Source organism: Glycine max, chromosome 7 (genome assembly GCF_000004515.6).
Source record: "Glycine max cultivar Williams 82 chromosome 7, Glycine_max_v4.0, whole genome shotgun sequence".
Taxonomy (NCBI): domain Eukaryota; kingdom Viridiplantae; phylum Streptophyta; class Magnoliopsida; order Fabales; family Fabaceae; genus Glycine; species Glycine max.
Window position 1 is genome coordinate 42,357,305 of NC_038243.2, and position 13,141 is coordinate 42,370,445.

General features: G+C 35.6%; 3 protein-coding genes across 5 annotated transcripts in view; 1 reads left to right on the forward strand and 2 right to left on the reverse strand.

Moving 5' to 3' along the window:
* LOC106799322 (glycine-rich cell wall structural protein-like) overlaps nt 1–3,117 on the reverse strand; it is a 10,427-nt gene extending 7,310 nt beyond the window's left edge. Inside the window, exons 1-2 of the mRNA XM_014777532.2 lie at nt 3,051–3,117; nt 4–180 (exon numbers count right to left, since the gene is read on the reverse strand). Of these exons, the coding sequence (XP_014633018.2) occupies nt 4–180; nt 3,051–3,117 (244 nt within the window). The remainder of the gene's footprint in view (nt 1–3; nt 181–3,050) is intronic.
* A 64-nt stretch (nt 3,118–3,181) lies between these two features.
* Nucleotides 3,182–3,991, forward strand: LOC100527218 (uncharacterized). The gene is given in 4 exon segments (NM_001249617.2): nt 3,182–3,355; nt 3,452–3,507; nt 3,605–3,671; nt 3,767–3,991. Coding segments are annotated over 4 exon segments (333 nt in total). The 5' UTR covers nt 3,182–3,226; the 3' UTR covers nt 3,848–3,991.
* Nucleotides 3,992–5,945: 1,954 nt separating this feature from the next.
* LOC100800867 (serine/threonine-protein kinase STY8) lies at nt 5,946–13,044 on the reverse strand. 3 transcript variants are annotated; one of them, XM_003529472.5, is made up of 13 exons: nt 11,917–13,037; nt 11,013–11,433; nt 10,271–10,931; nt 10,006–10,046; nt 9,545–9,613; nt 8,951–9,051; nt 8,735–8,813; nt 8,356–8,454; nt 8,162–8,230; nt 7,978–8,027; nt 7,793–7,874; nt 7,328–7,422; nt 5,946–6,486 (listed from the first exon to the last, which is right to left on the reverse strand). In XM_003529472.5, exons 1-13 carry the CDS (start codon nt 12,333–12,335, stop codon nt 6,360–6,362), a joined length of 2,313 nt encoding a protein of 770 aa, XP_003529520.1. In that variant the 5' UTR covers nt 12,336–13,037; the 3' UTR covers nt 5,946–6,359. The 3 variants fall into 3 exon arrangements, 2 of the variants coding, with proteins under 2 accessions (XP_003529520.1, XP_025985128.1); XR_005892399.1 differs by having other exon boundaries at nt 6,432–6,486; nt 7,328–7,433; nt 11,917–13,042; XM_026129343.2 differs by lacking the exons at nt 5,946–6,486; nt 7,328–7,422; nt 7,793–7,874 and adding an exon at nt 7,441–7,792 and having other exon boundaries at nt 11,917–13,044.
* Nucleotides 13,045–13,141: the final 97 nt, after the last annotated feature.

The following is a 13,141-nucleotide window of genomic DNA, read 5'->3' on the forward strand; positions in this document are numbered from 1 at the left end:
CACCTGCTCCACCACCACCTCCACCTATTCCTCCTCCAATGCCGCCACCATGTCCGCCTCCAATCCCTTCTCCTGCACCAGCTCCTCCACCAAAACCTCCACCGCCACCACCACCTAATCCACCTCCTCCAAAACTGTCAACTAACTCATTTTCTTTTATTTTTCTGCATTCAGCTACTCCTATCACCAATACAAATGTCACAGCAAGTACTGAAATATAGCTTTTTAATTTTCCCATCTTTGCACAAAGAGAGAAAATAGAGCTGAAAGTGCTTCTTGTGGTTGCTATGAGAAAGCTTGGGAAAGAAGGACTTATTTATAGTGTGAACAAGAGCACACACACCATTAATACACGTAGACTTATGGAGGTATCATCTGTCGAACACCGCCAAAAGTTCAAACTTGTTTGGAAGACGAATCTATTGGCCGGTGAAATCTTAATTGTCATGTCCCAACCATCAACTACTTCATTTTAGTATTTAAGTACAGTACTGGAGTAGAAGTAATAACTATTAACATAAATGTTACTATGTTGCTAAGAACAAACATGGAGAAAGTGAAAGGAGCTTTGCCCGGGTCATTGTATGAATTTAAATAAAAATGATTAGGTTTTGACCCTGAATATCCAATATTTTGACCCTGAATAAAAGATAGAACTAACTACATTTTTTATTGTTTGAGGGAATTATATATATTAGTTATTTTTTTTATCCTCCTATGTATGACACCTTTTGATCTCACTGTTGTTAAATAAAAAGATTAGATTAGATTACAATAATATATACGTGCTATATTTATTACATCAACCACTTGATACATGAAACATAATCCTTATTTTTATAGTCAAGAATCAAGATCTACAAAAAAGAAAGATGTACATAAAATATTTCTCATTTTTAATTTATAGTAAAATTAGGGTATTCCTTAAACAGAAATCAATAACTAGTCCATCAAGATTCTAAAATTTTTTAAATGGTTGACATACATCTTTTAGCAGATACTTTTTCATACATATAAAAAAAAGTAGATCAGAAATTGAATTTCTCTGTTAAAAAAATCTGTTATTCATGACATTTTATGTTGGTAAATTTGCGTTTTCGTGTCCAATAGTATTACTCTAGCCAGTTGGTAAATATATTCAATGCTCGACGTAACTGGTCGAGGTCAAGGATATAGAGCGATTAATTTTCTACTATTTTCAGTCTGAGTTAAAAACTGTACGTAGAAAATTTTTCTATAAGTGACTGCAATTGGCAGATCGCAATTATGAATTGTTGAAGACTCTCACGTCTTTATACTGCTCTTCTTGTCATCTATAACTGGCAAGCTTGCCCTACCATGTGTATTATTTGTCGGTCCAAAGCCATATATATGGGATTAGCATGTGAGCTTGATTTTAAGCCATTTCAGTATCAAATTAAATGAAGTTCACAACTGTTAGTGTTTAGCCTAGTTTTAGAAACATAGCATTCCAGGACGTTTAGCCACCCCATCACACGTAAAAGTTGCTTCATAAATATATAGTAAAAGGCTTCTTAGGTATATATACACATATTTCACAAAACCTTAAATATTAAAAAGTGGTTTATCTAACAAATAAAGGTATAGAAAAATTAAAGGATTAGTGCATGTTACCAATAAAATACCTGCATTTAAATGAATTTTAATGCCGCCATTCAATCTGTATTTTTTTTATAATAATAATAATAATAATTATAAAACTTCAATTGCAAAATTATCAATTAATGAACAAATCCTACTAGTAATAATAGATAAATATAGTTTCCGAGTAAATGACGGGTGAACAAAATGGAAAAATGGACGAGTATCTTTATTCTCGTATTATTATTATTCTTGTGAAATATTTATTAACTTACATTGCATATTTACATATAGTATTTGGTCATGGAGTTTAGATAAACTCCTTCGCTCTAGCTAGCCTAGAGTCTATAGGCAACAAATTAGTTTAGGAGAATCCGGACCTCCACTGGCAACACTTGGGACCAAACGACATCCCTATCAGTAATCACTTCATTTTCAACAATTAAGAAAAAATGGGACTATAATTAATTACTAGTAAGTCAGAATAGCTGGACGGCAGTATCATGTGATCAACCACCCAACTCTTGGGTTGGGGATATCCTAATTAAGCTAGCTGTTCAGCACTTCAGAAGCAAGACGAGACCGTTAATAGAATTGAAATGTAAAAGCACAAGGAAGCACACACGTTTAAACTCGGCGTTGCATGTTGATTTATACGTAGATTTGTGTTTTTGTTTTTTGACCAAATATTTATATTTTTATTATTTTGTCTTCAAATAATTGCTTTTTCACATGTTAACAAATCTAAATTGGACTTTTTTTAAAATTAAAGTTCTACCATGAGTTCATAACCAAAAAGATGCATCTATAACAAAAATAGGCCCAAGCTCCTTCAGCTCACAGTTCCTGCGACGCCATGACAATGAGTCCACCATACACACTAAAACAGTATGAAATTGAAATGCATTTCTTAAAATGACAAAAATGTGGCTGAAAACAGAGACTTCACTAAAGAGTAAAGAATATTAGTCAAGTTTTCCAAAGATAGTTAGTCATCTGCTTGAACTAGATAAAATCTATATGAGCTCCAAAAGTCTTTCACCCCCAAATATGCTATTAACAGCCCCACGTGCATTAAAAAAAAAATTCTGTAAATATCCTTTTAATGAAATTATGTTTTCATTGTATAGAGTATGCAAAAAAAATATATTTTCATTGTGTAAGAGGGTTTATGAAAAAAATACACAATAAAAATATGTTTTTGTTATATTTCTTTCATGAAAATACGATTTCATTAACCAAATATAAAATGAAATCATGTTTTTATTGTATACTTTTTTTTCACATGCTCAAACACCAAAGAAACATAGTTTCATTGTGTATGTTGTTAACAAAATTGTGTTTATGTGAAAGAGTATTTTCAGAATAAATTTTTTTAATAGCACATAGGGGTGGAAATAGCAAAAGTAGGGAGATAATAGTCATTCCCTAATGCTAGTGGGTCTCACGTCCAGCCCAGTAAGGCCCGAAGATCAACCCAGCACAAACAAGCAGTATCAAAAGCACTTCTTCCATCGTTGCGCGTCGGTGTAAGAAATTTCCGTTCGTTTACTAATACGATAGCAGAACTGTGCGCGTTGTGGAATTGCATTGGTTTTGGGGCACAAAGCGTGAAGAGAGAGAGATGGAGGGTTCAGACGAAGGAGTAGAGAGGGTTGTGGATTCGAAGGACTTGCAGCAACAGAGCAAAGCTTTCGACAAGCTCACAGACCGCGTCGAGGATCGCCAACTCGATTCTTCACGAGTCCAAGAGGTTCTTCTCTCTCAAATGTTGCTAAAAATTTTCTCAATAACGGTTTGATTCGCGTTGAAACTGAATTTCTGCGCTACTTTCTAACGATTTTGGCAGGCCATGGCATCAATTGCTGCATCTTCTGAAGCTGACTGGCAAGCCATGCGTAAGAGGTAAATTCATTTTCTATTTACACTCCTTATTTATTTTTCTGTCTTCTACATATGATTAATCAACTCTTAATCTGTACTTCTCTCTCTCTAATTTTAGGGAGAAAGAATTAGCTGCTGTTAAGATAAATGCTGCTGATGTTGACATAATTGCAAATGAACTAGAGGTTGGTAACTTCAATTTTTTTTTTTTAAATCTTTTGTTATTTTTCAATTAATTGGTTAATTAATATATCTTTTTCTTATGTGCTGTTTCTAACAGCTGGATAAAAAGGTGGCTGAAAGGACCTTGCGTGAGCATAAAGGTGATGCAGTAGCTGCAATCAGGCACTTGCTTCGCTAGAGTTGTGGGAATGGAAGTGTCGATGTTTTACAAAATGATATTTATCTCAGTCATCTGAATACCATGACCTAATTTGCTCTGAAATCTTATAGCTATACGTTCCATGTACTGAAACACGTGTTTAAATGTTTACATAATTACTATATTCTTACCTCCTTTCTTGCTAGCTAGCACCGGAAAGCATAAATTACATAAAGGAGCTAAGAATAGAATAGATTAGCCAAGCTGTCTTGCATTGTTCTGCTCTTATGTTTGGTGCTGACCTTTACACGATACATTGGGCTCAATTCAATCTAAGTAGTTAGAACTTAGAACCAATAAACTAATGTTTCATGAAGACTAGGGAACCTGGTGTCAGGAGTAGTTCTTTTGTTTTGATATACATAGTTTCAAGCTAGAATTTCCAGCTGGGATTGGGAAAATGAGGAGTGGGATTTGAACACATGGCATCACCATAGGGAGCACCCCTTGGATGGTGGAAATGGATCATACCATTAAAACAATTTTTTCTTGAGAAATTCTGTGGAAATTTGAGGGTTTTGGTACTGATATTTTTTTTTACCAATAGTTGAATGAGTTCCTATTTTAACTATCAACCCAAAAATTGACTGCATCAAAATTCTTAGATTTTTTGGGGTTCGGTAACAACTCTCTTCTTTTCTTTCATTCATGCATCAAATTGACCAAATTTTGGAACTAAATTGATGGATCATCTATGCATAGTAGTGTTGGAGCTTGGAATAGTTGGCGTCTTGTATCTTCATGCTTATTACTTACATAAGCTCATTAGCATGTTCAGCGTGGAGCTCCTTCATCTTCAAGTTCAGTACTTAATAATTTACCAACTAGTGTTGTCAAATGAAAGCCTTGTACTTGACAAGCTCTTGTAAATTATTGTGCGGAACAGCTTGTGCAAGTGGTTATTTCCATAATGTTGCTACTTCCAAGTTGATAAAGCCTAGATTCTTGGTGTTAATTGAAGTTGACATTGTCGGGAAGGAAGCGTCCACTATGTTTTCGCATGCTTTTCCGTATTCAAGAGAGATTCCCAAAATGCTATTGGAAAAGCATATAGCTGGCTCCAGACGCTGCTACAGTTCATGCTATGTACGGTGTCTTTTCTTTATCCTTAGTATCATGATGTATTTAGAGCCATTAGTTTGTCATCCTTTTGTTGTCGGGGAATCCCAGTAATTTATTTATCTGAAAGTATAATGCACTTCCCAAGTGATAAAAGCAACCTTAGTCCTGAAGTAGGCTATATAAATTCCCCACCAGTGAAGTTTTTTCAGATTTCTACTAGTTGCATGGGATGTTTCCCTCCTTATCGTTATTCTTCGGTTGCACATTGCTTACAAGGTACATCACATTTCCACTGGTCAACAAGGAAATTAGTAGGAGGGAAAATAAGGTTATGTTTGACTCAATTGTTTGATAGTTTCAGTTTAAAATATTTGTAAACTAAAAGTTTTGTTTTTTTGTCACATCAATTAGTTCAAAATGAGAGGGAGGAGAGACTAAAGTGTGTAGTTTATTTTAAAAGAATTCAATTAGTTTTTTTTATTAGAAGTTATTTTTTCTTCTTTTATAAAAAATAAGGTCTTTGATTTCTTTTAAGAGTTTTCCTTCAAACGTGTTTGATTTAACTTGAAGAAAAAAAACTAGAAAATGTTAGGCAAATCACTACCTAAATTCAAGAAGTCATAATATTCTATTGAAAAAGCTCATAATATCTTGTAAAAATATATTACTAAGGTTTTGACAATGTTATTAGAAATTATTTGTTAGAAATAAAAGGGGTTTTTAATTTGAAATAAATGTTGTTTATTTTATTTTACATATATTACTTTATTTTTATTATAGCATCCATTAGGAAATAAGAATTTTAAAGTTCAGTTAATATTTATAAAAAATGGTATACCAATAGAATGCCCATGCAATTGAAAATTACCATCTATGCTTGGAATTCTTGTCTACACTCGTCCCATAAGATGAATTGAAACAGGCCAATCAAATTTTGAATGGTTCCTTTAAAAGGCTGTCTGACGTGCTAAGCTGCACTTTTTTGCTTAAAGTGGGCAATGATAGAGATTCAACATTAACTAAAAACACAGAAGCACAATGACTTTGTGATTCATTTCTAATCTATGTAGTCAAATGAATTTTTTCCCTTTCTTTTCGCTACCGTCTGTACAACTTTTAAATAGTGGCGCAAACATTAGCATAGAAAAGTACAATGCGGGTGGTAATCGATCCGATTGACAAGACTCCAAACATACAACACCACCAATCAATTGAAGAAACTTTAAGATGCCACTAGAGAAGAAAAAAAGATGACTAACCCAATTCACTATCAAAAGTTTGGTAATCCCCACCTCTCTAAGTTCCAAGACCAGCTGTTTGTGCTGTGTACCAGCTCATCTACTCCAGGAGCTTTGGTAAAATATATGCAAAAAAATCATTAAGCATCAGCCACAGCCACAGGTGACAGAAAAAATAGCTCCAAGGTTGTCTAGGACTCCTTTTGGGTGCTTTCCTTGGCAGTGGATCGGGCTGCCTGGAACTGAATGGCATACTGTTTTTGCAGATCTCTAAGCCTTTCAAGCAGTTCTGGGAACGTTGGCCGACAAGCTGGATCGCTGGTAGGAATAGACAAATTTATAACTCAACAAAAGATGTTTGGTAACTCCACCACATCATGGCTTCAACATTAATGAGTAAAGCGACTTCAAAGGACGCAGAAAAATAGATGCGATCAAGGATTTGCATATAAAACAAAAGGGCTTAATCCCTATAATTTTTTTGTCAGTTTTGTTCCCTATAAATTTTTTACAGTTTTAGTGTGCCATTATTTACGGATGACGTGACAATATGGGGCAATAGGTCCGTTGTTTCTTAAATAAGGAATAAAATGAATATCTTTCAATATAAGAAAGAACTATATGAGTCCTGATTTTTGGACACCCTATAATTTTGAACAACCCATCAACACCTCTCATTTCTCTTAATCTTTCTCTACCTATCATATCATATTACCTATTGTAGCTATATTTTTATATCTTTTTTTACTCTCTTTCTAGGCATTAACTAGCATTTGAGGTGTCCACAAATATTTGTCCTATAAAAATATCGAGTAGCAAATGCAAGAACCCAAAGTCAATGTTCACAAAAAAAAAAAACAAAGTCAACTATGCAACGGCTAATTTCTAATTCAATATATAGTACGAAAAATGTAATATAGGCTACATCAAGTACGTTACCTAGTATTAAATAATTAAAAGGGCAAATGAATCCAGTTTGATGAAACAGCAAGTAATATTAAGATTAAGATTTTTAAGGAATTACGGTAAGCTGGCCAACTTTTGGGGCACAAGTCACTTCTATGTTCGTTTCAGTGATAAAATTCATGCTTGGATATTCAAAGCTATTTGGGGGATTGGGATTGGGATACAAAAGTTTAACAGAGATGAGAATACACACCTATGCCAGCAGCTCTCAATTATAGAAGCCCACCGTGGATCAACATTTTTTGGAATTTCTAGCCGTTGATTCATGAATCCTACAGCTCCAATCACCTGCAAGATTCCTAGAGGAACAGTTGTTCATATATGCACCCACAGTGATCATATTCCATAGTTCCATAAAAAAATCTTCATGTGATATAAAAGCTTCCAGTTACCATGGTCTTTAATACCATAGAATAAGTGTAACTTAAAAACAAAATAAGCTGCAAACGAAAGGCGCAATTTTAAACACCCAACTTGCACCCTCTATGGTATTATAGTTCACTTTCAAGCACTGGAATAACAAATAAGATAAAAAAGCAAATGATTGACCAAGATAAAACCACACTCTGCAGTGGATTTCCATTCATTAGGCTTTACTACCATTTCAAGCTGCACATGTATATATTTTCAAAGGTTCATCTACACATGAAAGCAATACCTGCATGGAGTTGAGATTATCCCAAGGTATCTTTTCAGTTACAATTTCCCATAATATTACTCCAAAGCCATAAACATCAGATCTGATATGTTCCCAAGAAGCAGCAAAAACAGATATTCAAAGTCTGAAATTTGTTTAAAAATCAGTAGAGAGAAAGAGTAGTTGAGAGCATAGATTGAACATACTTCTCATCAGAGGGTTCATTACGAAGAACTTCCGGTGCCATCCATTGAGGCTACAAAGCAAAATAATGCCTAGGATCAGTAAAATGTTTTTGAGCCTCTAGCGGTGAAAATGTAAAGAAAGGGACAATTGCAAGCATATACAATATATTACAGTCACAGGGAGAAAAAAACAAGACGAGCCTACCGTGCCCCTTCCTGTCTTAGTTGTGAGAAATGTTTCATGCTTAAGACGGGAAAGACCAAAATCACCAACCTGTTCATTTAACACGTGATTAAGATATTGTCTAGCTAAGCAGAAACAATGCTAGAAATCTTTAAGCAATCAAGGATAGACTTCCAACACAACATTGTAAAATAGAGAAGTGACCAGTGGCTGACCTTCACAGTCCAGTTCTTATCAACTAGAAGATTTGAAGACTTTAAATCTCTGTGGATGATAGGTGGGTTACAGTGATGAAGATAATTTACACCTCGTGCCTGTAGAAAAAGTAAGTTGTACGCATAAAACATGCTTTGGACAATGATACAATTTGTAAGATATAAGTGGAATTTATATTTCCAATAGAAAGTCAAAATTACGTTTTGCTCCAGCAACAGAAATCCGAAAAGAATTAATAATACCAAAAAAGAAAAGGGAAAAACTGAATGAGACACTACTCTACCAAAAAAAACAGCATCATGACAATGATAGTATACCATTATTTAGAAGAAAAAGAGAGACATCATACGGTACATATATCTATTACCAAATACTTACAATATCCAAGGCCATATGAACTCGCCGTCTCCAGTCAAGTTTAGATGTGTTTCTGTGTAACAAGCGGCACAAGCTTCCACTGAAGTCATAAAATACAAATGAACACAGCAGTGATCAGCCCAGATAAGTATTAAGTACTTTGCGAAACATAGGATGATAAACTAGAATCATAATGCTCTTGAGACAAAGGAGTCAAAAGCAAAGTTCAGAACAAACCGTGGGAGAAACTCTGTCACAATGCAGAGACGTTGAGGTGAAGTCACGGCCCCCATGAAGAGAAGAATATTTGGGTGTCGAAGTCTTTTCATGACAGACACCTTCATACAATAAAATGTTAAATAAATGTTAGATAAAAGAAATTTTAGGGGGCTGCCAAGCACTCAGGAGGTTTAGAAGAAAAAAGTGATCAAACAGTAAAATGATGAAGTGGAAAAACAAGGTACAGTTCCATATTGGCTAAATTCTAGAGAGTACATTAAGTCAAACTTTTTTATTTTCAAGAAGAGATTAAGATAAAAAATAACTATCTGTCAGTTTATATCACTGGCTAAACAGACTGAACTTTTTACTCAGCCAGTCATGCTACGAAAATCATACCTTTATCATTTAAGCTAAATGAATGGCTTTACAATGTAATAAATTTAGCAAACATCAAAGTAAGATCCTCCGAGGAAACTATTCTTTTCTAATGAAAACTACTATTTTCTAAACAATTTTTCTCTCCTAGTTACATTAGCAGCAACCAAAGTTGTTTTCTAAACCTATGCCACTTCCTCACTAATTAGCAAATTAGGCTACTGGAAAGTATACCTCTTGTCTGAAGGACAGTATCACATCGTCTGAATATTCTTGCTTTGAGAAAACTTTGACAGCAACATCCTGCAAAAACATGAATATAAGTTGACATCAGAATTTCAGTAAGAAAAATGTAGCTTGTCAACCTATAAAAGGCACATTCTAACATTGTCAGGCTTAGAGTTGCCATCCTCATTTCACGGACCAACCAGCAATCCTATGATGCCTTAACTCAAGAATGGTGAATTAGCACAATAAAGGACTTCAGTATACTAAATGCTAGTAGTACCAGTTGCAACAATCAAAATTTGCACAATCAACATATATGAAAAAACTCATACATTCTTTACACCTCAAAAAGGCAAGAAGGAAAAGAACGCATGAAAGAAATCCAAGTTATGGCAAATTGCTTGGAGAATATCCTTTATAATGCATGAAACTAAAACCAGTAATTACAGGAAGAGAAAAGAACATACTGATCCATACCACAGAGCATGATAGACAGTTCCACAAGAACCTGCAATTTAGAATAGGAAACAAGTTATAGGTAAGGCATAAAATGCATAACAACCACTGTTAACTAGGTACTCGGGTTTAAAAGCATAGGTTTAATAAATTAAAAGAGCTCTAGAAAGAGGTAAATGGCATTTCAAACATAAAAATACTTTTTGTTGTTAAAGTATAGATATTATCAAAAGATTATGTTCTCAAACTTGTCCCTTTAGTTAAGAATGTGATTACCTTGCCCAATTTGTTCTCCAATTGTCAGGTCCTCCCACAAAATTTCATAATCCAAGCAATCAGTGTCCACATCCACTTTATTATTGACAGCACCACTGCCAGCACTCCCACAGCTGCTGGCACTACTTGTGCTGTTAACATTAAAGGAGGACCAGGATCCTGAAGCCTCATGGTTAGTAGGGCGATTACTTTCACCTGCCTGGCTTTCTTGCTTCAAGCTAGAAGAAAGAATCTTCTGATTAACTGATTCATTTTCTTGATCATTCTGTCTCCATGGCCCAGCAACACGAACATTTGCTGCATCTGATCCTTCTCGATCTTTTGTTCTCCATGGCCATGATAATGTTTTCCTTTGAATCCAGGCTTCCGCCTTAGGTATGATTTTGTGAATAGATTTTCCTTCACTCTCATCACCAGACTCTCTCAGAGCTTTTCCCTGGGATTTTTCTTCGACATGAGGAAACGCACCAAAATGGGATGGTGGCACATCACCTCTGGGGGTGCTAGCTCCACTGGAATTAGCATCCTCTCTCTGCTCTAAAAAAACAGATTCCGACAAACTATGCTCAGAATGATGACTTTCACCACTCCCACTTTCACGATCCAAATTGTTTTCTCCCGTCCAGATCCTTGACTTAACTTTGTTACCCACCTTTGATGCCTGTTTAATGATTAAATGTCAAGAGTCAAGACACACCATGGTATATTAATATTCCATAAGCAAGAAAGTTATTGCACAAACCAAATTTGAAATTTTCGAAGCTATAGAAGCTTGAAGCGGCTGTTGAGTGTCAAGGCCAAGTTTATTTGTAATGCTACTTCTAGGTCGGGTTCCACCTGAATCTGAATCTGACTCGATGTTCCTTACACTAGGCATTGGAACTTTCATTTCGAGAAAGGGCCGCAAATCAATAGAGACACAAATTAGCCCAACTAAGCTTCCATCATCGTCATAAAAAGGCGTATTAGTTGCTACAGCTAAAAACTTCTCCCCCATTTTATTCTTGATCGGAAATTGCCCTGTCCAGCTCTCTCCCATCATAACACGATTCACTGTATTATTGGCCAAGTCCAAATCCCTAGGGTCTACAAGTAGCTCAATCCCATCCTGTCCTAAAGCTTCCTCTGCTGTATAACCATATAGATTTTCCGCACTACGGTTCCTGCAAAATTACTCCCCGATTATATTTTTATTCAAAAACAAGCTTTTAATGTAGATTCCCTGAATTCATGCATTCATCACCATACAACATTACACACTCAACAGTCAACATATATCAAACCTCAAACACAGTCAGCACATCCATTTTTCAGCAAGGGGCTAATCATAAGGTCCTGTTTGGAGAAACTTTTCTATAAATATTTATAGGAAGAAACTTCTCCATAAATATTTATAAGAAGAAACTTTTCCCTAAGTATACATAGAAAAAAAAGACAATGAATTCACTTTCTCTCATAAGCTAAAATTAACTTATATAACTCCTCTTAGAAAAGTTAAATGTGAAAGTTTCTATAAAAGTAAAGACATTCATATATTAGGCATCTTCATTAAATTATCTTCATTGCAGAATAGGAAAAAAAATATTGAAATTAATAACAAAACAAAATAGTAAAAAAAATGTGAAGCACTGAAACTAATGGCTGACCAGTATATTATGCGACAGTTAAGATCCAATATATGAACAGACTGTCCCATTGACTGCAATATATTAAGATACTGCCGTTCAGTGAAATTGACGGCGGAAGGACCACGGCGCGGAGCAGCTTCTTCTCCTCCTCCGCCGTGAATTTGAGGATCACCGCCACCGCGACTCTCCCTCTGCAGCGGCGAGGACTGTTTAAAAGAACACGAGCCTCTCTTCCACGCAGCCGGTGCATCGCTCCGCTTCTTCGGCGGAGCGCCCAGTCTGGAACGCTGCGGAGAGACGGAGTGTGACCTCTGGCGATGGTGGCCGTGTCTCACATCGGAGAGTTTGAGTTTGGACATTTCTTGCTTCAGGTGCGCGTGTCCTTCCTCTAGCTGTTGGATCTTCTTCACGAGCTCATCCGTTGGTGGAGTTCCCATTGCAGCAACAAACAACACACGCTACTCTTCAGAAGCCTCCACTAATAGCAAGTAACAACATTCATCTCCCTTTCTCTCTAGAAGGCTCATAAATAAATAAAAATATTTGATTAGACTGACAAAAACAGATTGCAATAAAAATTTCAACTCAACTTGAAGGTCTTATCTCTGACTCTCTCTCTCCAACAGTCAATAATAAAGCAGCAACAAAACAACCAGCGTTTGCGTCTGCGTTTGCTCTCTCTATCTCTAGTCTTCACCCTTACTTTTTTTTCTTCTTTTTTTCTCTATAATGCTCTTCTCCTTTGGCTTTGCTTACTCTTACTTCAACTCTCTCTCTCTCTTTCCACTCTCTATCTCATCATCGTTAGTATCTCAATCCAGCTATTTCGACCAAAAGAAAGTTATTCATTATTATTACATCATCAACGAAAATCCACGCGTGAATCTGCGCGTGTGTGTAACAGCCCGTTCTCATTTAAAGTTCTTAATTTTTTACCAACCTTCGCTGAGCGTACACGCCAACTCCTCTGAGCTCGTGGTTTGTGTTTCTTAACGCACTCTGTCTTTTTGGTTTAAAAACTTTTGGGTCGCTTCATTCATATTGGTTCATTCTTTCTCACACCAGCACTTTTTTTATTCCGTAGAGCATGCTACTTTTTGTTTTTTTCTCTTCAATTCAAGAGGACTCCACTTGTTTTAGTTTTAGTTTGTTCAGACACAATACTCCTCAATTTTTTTCTGTTTTTTCCTTGTTTGCAAAATTTGTGATAAGTCATCATAAAGCAAAATGAAATGAAACCTCA

Coding starts and splice junctions, on each gene's coding strand:
- LOC100800867 (XM_003529472.5), bottom strand. CDS start 12,335: ATGGGAACTCCACCAACGGATGAGCTCGTGAAGAAGATCCAACAGCTA. Junction 7,423..7,792: donor ATAATCTCAACTCCATGCAG/GTATTGCTTTCA, acceptor GGAATCTTGCAG/GTGATTGGAGCTGTAGGATT. Junction 6,487..7,327: donor ATTGAGAGCTGCTGGCATAG/GTGTGTATTCTC, acceptor TATTCCTACCAG/CGATCCAGCTTGTCGGCCAA.